Genomic DNA, 14,708 nt, shown 5'->3' with positions numbered 1-14,708 from the left:
ATAGGTATCCAGAACCCGGTCACAGTTTCTTACCTTGTGACCGATGTTTCGGTCTTATAGAAAAAGTTAGACGAAAGACCGAAAGAGTTTATTTACCTGAAACATACCAACAAATGGTAGAAACTACTTCAAAAAATTTTCATGTTATTAAAGTTTCTCAAGATTTTATGTATAATTTCAGCGAGTATACCAAGCCGTTTTATAAACAAATTATTATTGGTATAAACAAATCAAAATTTACTATTATGGCATATAGATACATGGAATATACATCAGAGGGTTTATTTTGTAGTATTTCTGGACATTCTACAGGGAAAGAAAAATTTATCCTTGAAAAAAAGGAGTAGACAATAATATACAATCTTTATGTGCAACTATTCCTAAATTGTTATATAATGGATTATTAGAAATCAAATCTGCCAAGTTTGTTGATGTGCAATGCCTAGCATCAAAGTATGTTCCGCCTGAATACATTTGGTTCTATAGTACTTTAGTTGAAGAAACCAGTTCTTGTCAAGATAACAATGGTAATATATCCAACAATGAAGATTACTAGGTATTAAAAATTGTTACTCAGTTTTAACATTAATTTTAAAGAAAATATATTTTAGAATATTAAGAAATCAAAATGATTGTTAGTTTTGTTTTATTTATTTTATTTTTTTGAATCGTTATTTTGTTCGAGATTTCAAATTTGAATTATGAGAGATATTATACATTATTATTATTATTATTATTATTATTATAAAATTTAAGGATCAAGGTGATCATTAGTTTTGTTTCAAATATTTTATTGTTTAACTATGACTGATGAAAAATCATGTTAATTAATAGTTTTGTAATAATATTTCATTGTTTTTTCGTCGTTTTAATTTTTGTCTTTTGAGTAGTTTATTAATCTGGAGTTACACCAATCAATAATTTAAGTGATAAAGTAAATGATATAAACCAGGTTAGTTTAGAAAATAGTATAGATATATAAATATATTAATAGTTCAAATATACCTATTATTTTTACAAATTTAAACATTTAATTATTAGGTGAATGAAACAATGACAATGCTTAACAAACATAATTATTTTAAAATAAATCTAAATGATGAGTTTGAACCACCACTTGCCAAACGAGCATGTATTGAGGTTTGAATAAATTATAATTTTAATAACAATAACAAAATTAAATGAAAATAAATTTATTTTAAATGCCCAGTTATCTGACAGAGTAATTGAATTTATATCTGTTATCAATATATTGTCATTTATACGTGTTATATTTATATATTATAATTGTTTATTTATGTAAAAAATTTTAAAAAAAATCTTAAAATATTGTGTTGTTTACTGGGTAAGTTAAAACTAAAATACATGGCAAAGTTCAAAAAGTACCAATTGAAAATTATAAATAAAGCTAAATAGTACCACATGGAGCGCTGGGTATCATTCTCGCTAATATCCGAGGATTGACAGACTAGACTAAAAGAGCCTCAATAATCACACCTGCTTTGTGTGTACCTGATTGTTGCCACCGACTAGGCCAGCAGACCGCATTGTAGTAAATCGTTATTTTCACTTATTTAGCCAGAGTTTGATTATATTTAAAGTTAAGAAGAAGACAAAGATAAAAAATTTATTATAACTATATAATATTATAAAAATAAACACATTTTATTATAAATGTTAATTATTTTCATCGAATGAGTTGAGGAAGCCGCTGTCCGGAGAATAGACTTCTGACATTTACATTCTCCACCACTATAAATGATTTTATTGTCAGAAAATAATAATACGATATTAAAATTCCTATTAGTGAATAACTCAGTAATGGCCGATTAGTCGCCAGGATGTTGCGGACTCTTAATAGCCTCTATATATATATCAATACTAATAGCTTACACCTGCACACTTAGAACTCTATGGTAGGCTTTTCAATTACCCCACCTGTTAAACTTCTAGAGGCTACACCCGAGGTCACCGCCACACCTATCGTACGCATGCGCACTGTAATATTTCATAATTTTCAAAAATGACCTGAAACATCCGTTTAGTACGTCTACAGTCTTAAACCGTTGTACACGTATATTTTTCGTTATCGAACTAAGCCATTAAAATATTGTTAGCAAGTTTTTATTTTACTGTTCAACATTATTTAAACGGAACTCATAGTGTTTATTTTTGTTTTGTTACCTTATAAAATTTGAAAAAATGTTTAAATGCGAGCAGTGTCCATCCACGTTTACGCGTAAGAGTAATTTGACTGCTCACCAAAAAAATCATAATGGTGTTCGTTTTTCTTGCACTATTTGCGCGTCGACATTCAGTTACAAGACACATCTCAATAGGCATATGCAAAATGTTCATGGCAAGTATTTATATAATATTATTTAGTATTAATTTATATCTGATGTTCAATATTAATTATATTTATAGGTATCGTTCCGGCTCATCGTCAGCCTGCATCGGTTATTGCTCAACCCACTCGACAGAGTGTTATACAATTCACGCCTCGCGTTGCTCCACAGGGAGACATACAGATTGCCCCTCAAATATTTGTCCCTGATATCCCGGCCGGTGGCTCGAACATGATGTCCGATGACGAGATTTGCATGGCAGCTATGGACGAATTTGAAAAAGCTCAAGACGATAATACAGGTTAGTTTTATTTTTAATATTATAGATGGGATATAATTTTCAAAGATTCGTATAAATCATAAATTTTATTTATATGCTGGTGGGTTGCACCGGTTGATACATTTAATTTTAAACGATACACAAAATTTTTTTACTATTATAAGAAAATTATTTTTTTTTAAATTTTATTTTTAAGTCTCTTATACAACTACGGGCGTAAACGGCAAACGAGTTTCCACCGCCAATACCGCGTCAGCAGCTAGGGCAAAGAAGGCACGCATGAGTGCAGTCCTCCGGTTTCGTTGAGATTTCATCCTCATCAAGAAGAAAAATTTTTTTTTTCAAAAATTCAGTTCAATATTTATTTTACAAGCTGTTGCTCGCGTTGCTCCGAATAGGCCTGATGAGCCAAGCGGAGATTTTAACGATGGGTATGATGATCTCTTTATGGATGCTCATGCTTTCGATGAATTCTTATCGCAAATCAACCCTACACAGGCGACATGGTCACCAACCCAGTCATTGGTAACATGTAATTTTTAAAATAAATATATATATATATTAACAAATTATTATTTATGTATAGCCTATCAGTCCACCATCATCGTTTGACTGTTTAGACGACACAGCTGATGGATTTGATTCAGATAATTATGCACAGCGGCCTCCATGGTATACATCACCAACGAACCTAGTAGCTTATGTAAACGAAGGATCCATTGATTTTGTGTAAAATAAAAACAAGCGTGATATTTAAAAAACAAGTTTTTTTTTTATTAAAATATAAGGTATATAAAAATAATTATAAGCTATTTACATATCATACATACGCCTGCCACCGCCACTACCACCGCCACCACCACCACCGCCACCGCCACCACCACCACCACCACAGCCACCACCGCCGCCGCCGCCTGACACTAGCGCTACCAATGTTTCCCACTTTATATTGTCGATCAAAATCGTTAGTAGCTGAGTATCCGTTCTAGCAGCAAGTCGTTTAAAAGTGTGTTTTAGTGTTTAAAAATTATTTTAATCATGGCTGGATCAATCAGAAACATGGAAACAATTTACCAGAAGAAGAATTTTACATATATTCCACCAACACCGCCTGCAGAGCTCATCGACTGTAGCAATTTTACACTAGACTTCACCGGCCGTAAGTTTTTGAATGTAGGTCTTGATCCTACAGATGATTTCAACACTATAGTGCAAATAATAACACCTTCACGATATGTAAATATGTCTACCGAATTTCTAAAACGTATTTTCTCACTTATGGGAAATATATTGTCGTTTATACTCGAGCAACCTAAAAAATACAAGCGAAATTTATTTCTGGAAACAGAAATTATTTCGCTATCTAACATGACGTATCAAGGAGAAAATGTGCTAGTGATTGAGTCGAAAAGACAAGCCGGGTGTCGAATATTGTTAAATAGGACAGATTTAATGAAAATGCAATATTTAGAATGGTCAATTCATGAAACGGTCGTTCGAAAGTCAACCATCATACGGCCAGTTGTCTTACAACAGTTTGAGGTTATTGGAAATTATTTGGACCAGGAATTCACCAATGTGAAATCACCACCGAAAAACAACGATGAAATGATCGTTTTTATCAAAAATTTAAATGACGATAAAATAATTGGATCAAGTCCTAAAGAAGACATGAACTTCATCAGTCAGCTCAAAATAAATGCTACTACTCAATTAGCTGAACAATGGGCGCAACGATAGAATGGTGAAACGTCACCCGAGGTAAACCTTTAAATTATATCGTTTGTAAAAATATTTAACGTATAATTATTATTTTATAGTTATTCACCGAATCCGAAATGAGGCTCATTTCGCCGCCTCAATACTCGAGTATGTCTCCAATGCTATCACAAGCAGGGGTAATTTATAACTTATTTATATTGAAATAATTTAAGTATTAATTATAATAATTATTTTAGGGGACTGATGAGGATCGTGGAATTGAAGAATTTTTAACACAGGCGACATGGGTACCAACCCAGTCATTGGTAACATTTAATTTTTAAAATAAATATATATATATATTAACAAATTATTATTATTTGTGTAGCCTATCAGTACACCATCGTTCGACTGTTTAGACAATTGTGGGCAGTACCCTCCATGGCATGATAAATACATCGAATCTACAAGTCCCGCAGTTGATGAGAACGACGGGCCGACGTCTTTCAACCACTCGCCATCTATTCTCGACTTCACAGGCGGCAAACCCACGAAAAAATTAAATAAGCGGAACGCTAAATGCAAATTATTTGAATAATATTGTTTAAATAATTTTTGTGTAAAATAAAAACAAGCGTGATACTTAAACAAGTTTTTTCATTTATTTTTTTACAATAAGGTTTACAATTTATATTTAAAACAAGGTATTAATTACAAGGTATAAAAATAATTATTAGATCTAAAATATTTACAAGGTTTACAATTTTCTAACATCTCCACTAAACGGATTGTAAGTTATAATCTGGTCATGTAGTATTAAACAATAAGCTGCAGTCTTTTCTGGAATGACGGTGTCCGTTTCAAAGTCTATTCGTAGGTCCACGGTCGATGATTTCACGTTATCATTCTGGTACGACAAATCAACAACGACGATTGGCACATAGTTTTGAAAAATATGTTTTGATAACAATGGTTCACAATAATCTCTCTCGTAATACGATTTTTGAAAGTCTGTATAAGCTTTGTAGAGTATGCTGGTGGTATTATTTTTAAAACAGCTCGAAAGTCTGGATACACCTCGGAGTTTAAGTGTACTTTAAGATTTTTTAGTTGACAGTGATCAAATCGCCCAGCGTCGACTTCGATATTGTTTTTTCTACTTGTCTGTAATCCAAACAAAACAAATCTAGGTTTTTCGAGCAAACTGCTAGACTTTACAGTCCACGAATGAGAAGTGTTTCTAGGGAGCACGGGATACTCGCATAGATCCCAGGGGGCCTATTCTCAAAGGCATCGAAAGCAGTGGTCGAATAAAACTGTTCGATTGTGAATATTCGATCATTAATATTTATTCGACACATTATATTCGATCAATCGTATTCTGAAACAACTATCGAATATTGAATGTCGAATATTATTTTATTCGATATACTTTTCGATTATCGAATAAAACCATTGTTTTGTCCATGTAATTTTCAGTTGTTATCACAAATTGATTGCTGATAAAAAATTTAATTTAAAATTTAAAATTTGTTTGACACTGTGACGTGCTTACTAGTTACTTAGTGTTTACTATTACTATTTAGTTTTTTATTTGTCTACTGCAAGTATATTAAGTATAACCATAATATAACTATGAGTACTGAGAAAAAAGTTAAAGGCAAGTCCGTCACTCTGGCGCAGAAGGAATGTCTTGTGGATTTTATGGAGATGCATCGAGAGTTAACAAAAGGGAAGTTTAGCACAAATTTCACCCACAAGAATGCCCAACATCTTTGGCAAAAAATAACGTTAGATTTAAATTCAATGATAGGTGCAACAAAAACTCCAGAAAAATGAAGAAAAGTAACTTTCATTTCAATTGTGACAAATTTTTAGATATACTAATTACTAATACTAAATACTTTTTTTAACATCCATTAGACTTGGACTGATATGAAATGTAATGCCAAGACTAAAAGTGTTGGACTTAAAAAAAGTATTTCTAAAACTGGTGGAGGTAGTTATGAGCAAGAAAACACACTAGCACCGATAGAGGAAAAGATTACTGAAATAATAGGAGAAGTACCCATTTTTGGACAACCACATACAATTGAACCGACTGTTAATTTTGACGGTTATGAATTTTTAGTTGATTCTGAAAATAGCAGTATTTTACAGTAAGAATTAAAAATGATAAATTATTGTTATTAGATTTTTCTTATTGAAAAAATAATATCTCATCAATACATAATGACTTCTTGTTTACAAATACAATATTAATTATAAAATCATAAGATCTAAAAGGTATATATATATTATATATATTGTATAGGCCATTAGTAAAATCTGCTTATGATAATGTACATGGAGAAGAATTATTCACTGATGATTTACCATCACCAATTGAGTCATCATCATCTAAAATACTGGAAAATTTACAGCCATCATTAAATGCGTTTGCATCTAAGCCCATAGAAATGTAATATCTATAAAATTTTTTTAGGTTCAATATTTATTTTTTTAAATCTTTACATTTAGATCCAAAAATATTGTTATTGACAACACTAGCAATTTTATTAATCAAGACAAAATAATTATTGAAGAACCTGTTAAATTATCTGTTAAAAAAAGGTAAGCATACCCCATTTATAAGAAAACTTCCTTGAAAAGTTTATTTATTTCATACAAAATTGTTTTGTTGATATCCATGTTAAATGACTCGAATATTTCTAAATTTGTTGTTAGTTTTGCATACAATTAATTATTTAACTGGTACACAATTCAACTTCTTTCTAGTAAGCTTGATATATTTCAAAAATCTGCTGATGCTTCTATGCAATTGCATTATGCCAGTGAAGAGAGAAATGGAATTCTTAAATCATATTATACAGCAAAGTTAAATCTCTTAGAAAGAATCGTTATAGCAAAAGAAAAGAAAGTTGCTTTAATGGAGGCTAATAGTAAATTTAAAGAATGATTAATATTGAAAAAAAAATGTTATTTGCCATATTATTAATTGTACCTACCTAAGTATTATTTTTATTTTGTTTTTAAAATTTTATATAGCTGGTTATTGCTCATTTATAATTAATATGTTACTTGATTTTTAGTATTTCAGTTAAATATTATAAAATATTATTCCATGTTAGTTTGAATGTAAAAGTAAAAAAGTAATTTGTTACTAACTTTTATAAAAATTAGTTACCTAATACTCAATTATATTTTTAGGATACAAATAAATGAACAAAGATTTAATTTTTTATGTTTATGTTTATTTTTATTTTTATTTTGTGATACAATAAAAAATAATATTTTGTTGAAGTTTGAGTTATTCATTTTTATAATAACAATTAGGTAATTGATAATTGGTAATTGAATAATTCTCTAAATGTAAAAATATGAATCTATCATTAGCTGTTGCATACGTTTTCCTGCCATAAGTTCTGAATTAATACGATTTGTATTTGGATCATTTGGAGCTGCATAATTATTTAAAAGTCCTAAATCATTTTCACAATACTCATCATTATTATCGATTTGAGGTAGATTGTTGATTATGCAAATATTGTGTAATATAGTGCAAGCATTAATTATACTAGAAGCTTTTTCTGGTTTGTAGTGGAGTACTCTATGTTTAAGTAAACATCTAAAAAAATATAATATGTATTAAAAGTTTATAGGTAGGCAGGTAGTTCTAGAGTAAATATAGAGTAATACCTAAATCTCATTTTAAGAACACCATTACACCGTTCTATAATTGATCTCGTTCTACAAAACCAAGTATTATATCTAGCTTCCGGGCTATTTGGTAGATATTCACTTAACGGTGTCAATAGCCACGGTCTCAAACCATATCCAGAGTCCCCTATTTTAAAAAGTAAATCAACAATTACTAATAATTACATTTATAGTACTTATGTAATCAATAATTTAAATTAAATGTACCCAATAAAAAACAAGATGTATGTCCGATGGAATGCAAATGTTTCAACAATCCTAACACAGGACTAAGACGCCAAATATGGCTATCATGAGTACTTCCCGGAAATTTTGCACATACATTTAAGATTTTCAGGTTTGAATCGCAAATCTTATTAAACATAGTATAAATTGTATACTATATAATATTATTTATTCAAACTTATAAGATTAAAAATATTCATTTATTCTTTTTAATTTTGTATGAATAAAATTGAAATGGGTATTTATTAAATTTCAAAATGTATAATATTATATATTTAAAATTACCAGTTGTGTATTAATGCTGTGGTAGCCTTTTCGATTAACGTATACATATTCAGGATAAACGGGATCATTTAAATTGGGCGGTACAATAGCAATATGAGTTCCATCAATGACAACAATTACTCCTGGTATTCCAAATTTTTCATAGAAACTTAACAAAAAAAATAAATGTACCTACTTCAGTTAAATATTACACAGTTGAGATTTTAGTGAAATATATTACCCTAAACGAACTTCTTTAAGTTCACTAACAGAACTTGGAAAATGTATATATTTGTTGAGTATTTCTGGAACATTCAAGGCATTAGCTACTTCAGTAATGCATCTACTTACAGAAGCTTGACTCACAGAAGCACCTCTATGTTCCCCAATATCTTGCTGGTAGCTTCCGCTTGCAAAAAATCTTAGTGCTGTCAATATCTAACAATGTAATAATAGTATTGGTATAAAAACAGAAAATACTATGATATACCTATCAAAAATAACAGTGCTTAAAATAGTGCGCAGTAGGCAGTAGCAAAATCTAAGTATAATGATTTTTATTATTTAATAATACCATAAGTTTACTGACTCAAGCTTTTTAGTCTTTAATTTTAAATTTCTTATCATATACCAAGGACTATTAATAAAAATGTTAAGCACTGAACAATACATCTTATTTTTGTGTGTATTATAATTTTCTATGGCTAACCTTTCTTTCGATACTTAGTCCAGCAATTGTATTCGGATTTTTCATAAAAGGAGTCAGAAGATTTGTTAACTCTTGCACTAGAACTTTACTTAATCGATAGGTTCCAATGAATTGTCGGTCAGAGAGTACTTAAAAATTTAAATATGTTTATTATATGATAGCTGATTTTTATAAAGCAATTATATTGATATATGAATAAATACATTTATCAATTTATAATATGTAGGTATTACACTTCAAAATGTATGAAGCGATTTTAACTGAATATTTACCGGCAAGTAAAGAATCATATTACTTGATTAATAATTAAAATGATGTATATAATTACCGACGAAAAGATCTTCTTGTATTAAAACTCGCCTTCCTTCATTTTCGAAGTTCATATCGTTAAATATTTCCATATTCATTGCATTTAACTGCATATTATATACTTCAAAATCGTCATCAATTAATGCCATATTGCTTAAATTATCTTGTTTACAGGTATTATTAATACAAAGTTAACGAATATCTTTACAGTTCGTGGAGGTAGATTAAATATAAATAGTATACTAAATTAAAATATACTAATATTAAATGATGACGTGAAAACCGTTGTGTCGAAAACCGTTTTCGTCACCTAATTCACTATCGTAGAAAATTATCGAATAGTAATATCGGATTTGTAGGTTTGCCACAGAAGAAGATAATGATATGTATATCCAATTACCCCCACATTATAGATGTGCAAGCCATACATTGGATTTAATCGCCAAATGTGATATAGATAAAATGATAAGAAGTGCTGATACTCCATTCAAAAACTGCTATAGAAAAGCGCTTGCTAAATGCTCATCGTTGTGGACAAAACAAAACATGTCGACTTTGGCTGCAGAAAATATTCACAATTTACTTAATGTTTATCTAAAAACTCCCAATAAAACCAGATGGAATGCTACATACGATGGATTATTACAAATAGAAAATATCTTATCAAGCTTAAATGGAATAAAAAAAAATTAATCAAGCAATGGACTACTGTGAAATTCAGCGATTCACAACCCAAGAAATTAAGCTAATTGAAGAATACTGTGAAGTTATGGCACCACTCGCTGACTCTTTAGACTTTTTGCAGGGGGAAGATGGTATGTTAATGGGTTATTTGCTACAAACTCTTTATGCTTTAGAAAAAAAAATGACTATTTTAGAACAAAAAAACTTGCAATTTTGTAGCCCACTACACACTGCACACTAGACAATTAAAAATTCATTAAAAAAACGATTTAGCTTAGTATGGAATAAAAAAGAGCTCGTTATAGCGTCATGTTTAATTCCACGATTTAAACTTGTTTGGCTTGAGGGTTATAATTATTTCACAGCAGAAGCATGGCTCAAGACTTTATTTGAAAGTGTGGATGAATCGACTAATTCGGAGAATAGTGAAAGTGACTATGCCCCAGAAGACTTTTTCTGTTTACCAGTTGCTAAAAAGAATTCAAAAAAATCTTCATGCATGGAAGAAATTGAATTGTATTTGAAGTCCAATTGTCAAGATTTATCTTTGCTACATACACATCCAGCAGTATTAAAAGTTTTTTTGGAGTATAACACACCAATCCCGTCGAGCGCACCAGTTGAAAGGCTTTTTTCCACAGGGTCAAATGTTATGACGGTAAAAAGAAACAAGTTGAGTGATTCATTGTTTGAAAAATTAGTTCTTCTCAAACAAAACAAAATGTCAGTATAAAAATATTTTTTCATCTTATTATAAATAAAAATAATATATAAATATTTCGACTTTAAAGTTTAAAGTAAATTGATGAATTGTTTTTTTCATTCTTAATTTCCATTTTGTAGAATAAGAAATAAATTGAATTAAAAAAAAAAAAAAAAAAAAAAAACATTTTGTTGTATTATACTATTATCTCTATGTCCTATACTCCTATGGGCTATAACCTATAGCATGTATCTGTGTGTGGTGTATCGTGTATAGTAAACACTATACACTATAACTATACTACCATAGTAATATACATGTATAATATTATGCCATAATGCAATATGAATATATATTTATAATTTATATAGAATATAGCGTTTATAGTAATATAGTATTTTATATAGTGATCAAGTGATCTTACTTCACATTATATATTTATATATTCATATTGATTATTGATTATTAAATAATAAACAATTCTGAGTGAAGGAGTGCATTTTTAGTCAAAATAATAAACTTTTTAATGGGGAAAGTTTCAAGTCTACGCTATACAACTTTTGAATTATAATTAAAAAATCTAAGACAAATCATTTTTGTTAAAAATCGGTACTCCTAGAAAGGAGTGAGTTAAACCGATTTCAGTGGTGGTCAATGGTGTTTTTTGCGAAAAATGTTTAAGTCAGAAATTAACCCTCTCGGTCTGATTATTTTCGACTTAAAAATTGTTCGCAAAAAACACCATTAACCACCACTCAAATTGCAAAAAAAGGAACGGGAACGCGTTCCTTTTTAAAAAGGAACGGGAACGCGTTCTTTTTTCGGGACAGGAACGAGGAACGGGAACGAGTTCCTTTTTAAAAGGAACTTTCCCAACACTGCAAAGAAACGAGTTGCTATATTTCGTCAACTTCAGATAACTGATTCTTCAAAAGTCACCAGCCGTTAGCTTTAAAACGAGTATGCACTACACGCTGGTCATCACATTCAGCAGCATTAGAAACAGTACTAAAAGCACACAATTATATTATAAATACTTTGACAACAATTCAAACACAAGAAGGACCAGGTGACCCTAAAGTTAGTGCTACTTGTAGTGGTTTATTATAATATTTTACTTCATTTCGATTTTTGATTACTGCATTTATATTTAAGAAAATGTTTAGCATTTTAGAACCTGTTAACAAAAAGTTACATACACTAGACATGGATTTGTTAGCAGCTACATCGTTATTGGACAATGCAAAATCAAAAATACTTGAACTGAACTGTAGGGAAAGTGATTCTTTTTCTGAAGTTATAAAAAACGCTGAACAATTTTCAGTAACAAGTAGTATAGACTTTTCCTCTTTGTCTGTCCCTCGACATAAACGCATCCCAAAAAAATCTGGAGAATTAATTAATGATAATCCAATAAACAAACCAATTAAAAAAATTAAAATAGAATGTTATTATGGAGCTTTAGATCTAATACAAACAGAATTGGATGATCGTTTTGGTGACGGATCTTCAGGAATATTAAAAGACCTATCACTTCTCTCAAGAAAAAGAATCCTTCAAGTTAGGCTCTTGCCTAATTGTTTACCAAAAGATGCATTCAAAAAAGTTGTTGAATTATATGGGGAATTTTTAGTGTTGAATTATATGGGGAATTTTTAGATCATGATGCACTTATTAGGAATTATATTGATTTTTGTGAAAACTATTTAGAACTTGAAAAAACAGTGACTCTGCCAGAATACATCCATACCGAAACTCCTAATCAGACTTCTGATGAAAATGAAGAGTTGTTTGATGATTTTGATCAAAATGAAAGTGACGATGAAAATGAAGCATCTATCAGTGATAGAACTAATATTGAAAAAGCAGGAAGTATGAACAAGTTATTTCAGTTATTTTGTATACTTCAGTTAAGAAGTGTATTTCCAAGTCTATATACATTACTACAAATTGCTGTTATATTACCGGTATCTAGCTGCAGTGTTGAGCGCTCGTTTTCGAAGTTAAAACTTGTTAAAACCAAATTAAGAAGTACTATGACGGAAGACAGATTAGAAAATTTAATGAAAATTACGTGTGAGCAAGACTGTGAACCAAACACTGAAAGAATTATACAATACTTTTTCCACAAAAAGTACATTATTATCAAAAGCCTTAAATTAATTTAGTTTTTAATAAGAATTAAATGATTTATGTTCTATTATAATATCAAAACTATATTATTTTTATAGTTAACTACATATAAAAAATATTTATTTTTTTGTTGTAAAAATAAAGTATTTGTTGTCTTGTTGAATACATATTACCTACACTTAACTCTCCAATATCTAAAGTAATACCATACAATCCAAGATCAATAGTTTTAGCCTGTCCATCTAGCTATAATTAGTTAATATAATATTAAGATGTTATATAATATACAATTTATATATACATATTATATATATATATATATGTATATACATATTATGTGTATCATAAAACAACTTTAGGTGGTAGGTATTTGTATAAAAAATTATAATTTCGCAACATAATTTGAAATGAACCTCGGCGCCACTGCTCTCCATCAGACTACATCAATAGAATACGAATGGCTAGACCCAGTCAACCATATAATATTAAAGTGTTAGACTACAGCTTTTTTTTAAATTATGATGCAATGTGTGGCATAACTTCATTACGTCCAGGTAAAAAAACTGGAGATAAGGTAGTTACAGATTTGTGTCAATTAAAATACAGACCATCATCTCAAAATATTCAATATAAAACCAACACTAATGATGACTGGGAAAATCTACCAATAACAACTAAAAATCAAGTAACTACCTATACAAAAAGTACTAGATCAAAAACAGCAGCCACCACAATTGAAGAAAATGTTCAAATAAAACAATTGTCAGATGTACCTAATTTGTACTCAGCTCGATTGCCAATAACAAATAGATCATTCTGAAAAAAAATAACAGTAATAGCTTCAACTAAAAACAATAAACCTGAAGAAAAGAAACATGTAAGAGTATGCTGGTCAGAGGAAGAGAAAAAAGTAACGAGAGAATATTTTCAGAAACACATATTATTAAATAAAGCACCTAAAAAAGATGAATGTAATGCACTAAAAATAAAATATCCACAACTGTTCAAAAATAAGCCATGGAAAAAAATAAAAACTTTTGTTCACAATATATACAACAAGCCTAAAAAGTAAACATATGCCAATTTGTATTTAATAATTAAGTAATGAAGTTGTTTTTTATATTATGTATAACTATTTGCATAGGTACACATTGAATATCTTTGTATTTCTTATTTCATTTATTGGTAAACTAAAAATTATGTACCTATTATTAATTTAAATATTATATTACTTACTACTATCCACAAATGTTCAAAAATAAAACTTATTTACAATATATACAACAAGTCTAAAAAGTAAACATATACCGTAAAATTGGGTGACTTTGGACACATGGGTTGACTTCGGACAACATGATAATAATTGATAAAGTACAGCATACGATCGGTTTGATTAAATTAAAATCATCTTTTATTACATTTCACGGTCACCAACCTGTATTGGGAATTCGGCTGTCCAAAAACATAACACAGTATCTGACACTCTTATCAAAATTGATGTTTTTACAAAATCCAATTCAGGTGAAAATGCTTAATATTATTTTCTTATTCTCCTTGATTTCTGATGATTATTTTTTAATTTAGAAGACAGTAACTACTAACAACTTTCTATGATAAGAATTTTTCCAAATT

General features: G+C 29.6%; 2 protein-coding genes and 1 pseudogene across 3 annotated transcripts; all 3 read left to right on the top strand.

Annotated features, from left to right (window-relative positions):
- The first annotated feature begins 2,196 nt into the window (after positions 1–2,196).
- On the top strand, positions 2,197–3,361 carry LOC149061660 (uncharacterized). The gene is made up of 5 exons (XM_089215065.1): positions 2,197–2,359; positions 2,428–2,649; positions 2,825–2,929; positions 3,002–3,153; positions 3,215–3,361. The coding sequence occupies exons 1-5, from the start codon at positions 2,203–2,205 to the stop codon at positions 3,359–3,361; spliced, it is 783 nt and encodes a 260-aa protein (XP_089071191.1). The 5' UTR covers positions 2,197–2,202.
- Positions 3,362–3,611: 250 nt separating this feature from the next.
- LOC149061659 (uncharacterized) lies at positions 3,612–4,927 on the top strand (annotated as a pseudogene).
- Positions 4,928–5,676: 749 nt separating this feature from the next.
- LOC149061658 (uncharacterized) lies at positions 5,677–7,381 on the top strand. 2 transcript variants are annotated; one of them, XM_089216511.1, is made up of 5 exons: positions 5,677–6,174; positions 6,253–6,488; positions 6,644–6,790; positions 6,850–6,942; positions 7,108–7,381. In XM_089216511.1, the coding sequence occupies exons 2-5, from the start codon at positions 6,265–6,267 to the stop codon at positions 7,286–7,288; spliced, it is 645 nt and encodes a 214-aa protein (XP_089072637.1). In that variant the 5' UTR covers positions 5,677–6,174; positions 6,253–6,264; the 3' UTR covers positions 7,289–7,381. The 2 variants fall into 2 exon arrangements, with proteins under 2 accessions (XP_089072637.1, XP_089072638.1); XM_089216512.1 differs by lacking the exon at positions 5,677–6,174 and having other exon boundaries at positions 6,181–6,488.
- The last annotated feature ends 7,327 nt before the right edge of the window (positions 7,382–14,708 follow it).

The sequence above is a fragment of the Diuraphis noxia genome, unplaced genomic scaffold, assembly GCF_037042655.1.
Source record: "Diuraphis noxia isolate RWA-SAM2 unplaced genomic scaffold, SU_Dnox_SAM2 contig0001, whole genome shotgun sequence".
Taxonomy (NCBI): Eukaryota; Metazoa; Arthropoda; class Insecta; order Hemiptera; family Aphididae; genus Diuraphis; species Diuraphis noxia.
Note: the sequence above shows the minus strand (reverse complement) of the source record. Positions and strands in the feature narration are given on the sequence as shown.

Bases quoted from the DNA above. Each gene is read 5' to 3' on its own strand.
- LOC149061658 (XM_089216511.1), top strand. From the start codon at position 6,265: ATGAAATGTAATGCCAAGACTAAAAGTGTTGGACTTAAAAAAAGTATT. The intron at 6,489-6,643 runs GTAAGAATTAAA...TATATTGTATAG, and splicing joins GAAAATAGCAGTATTTTACA to GCCATTAGTAAAATCTGCTT. The intron at 6,943-7,107 runs GTAAGCATACCC...ACTTCTTTCTAG, and splicing joins AAATTATCTGTTAAAAAAAG to TAAGCTTGATATATTTCAAA.
- LOC149061660 (XM_089215065.1), top strand. From the start codon at position 2,203: ATGTTTAAATGCGAGCAGTGTCCATCCACGTTTACGCGTAAGAGTAAT. The intron at 2,360-2,427 runs GCAAGTATTTAT...TTATATTTATAG, and splicing joins GCATATGCAAAATGTTCATG to GTATCGTTCCGGCTCATCGT. The intron at 2,930-3,001 runs GTTGAGATTTCA...TTATTTTACAAG, and splicing joins GAGTGCAGTCCTCCGGTTTC to CTGTTGCTCGCGTTGCTCCG.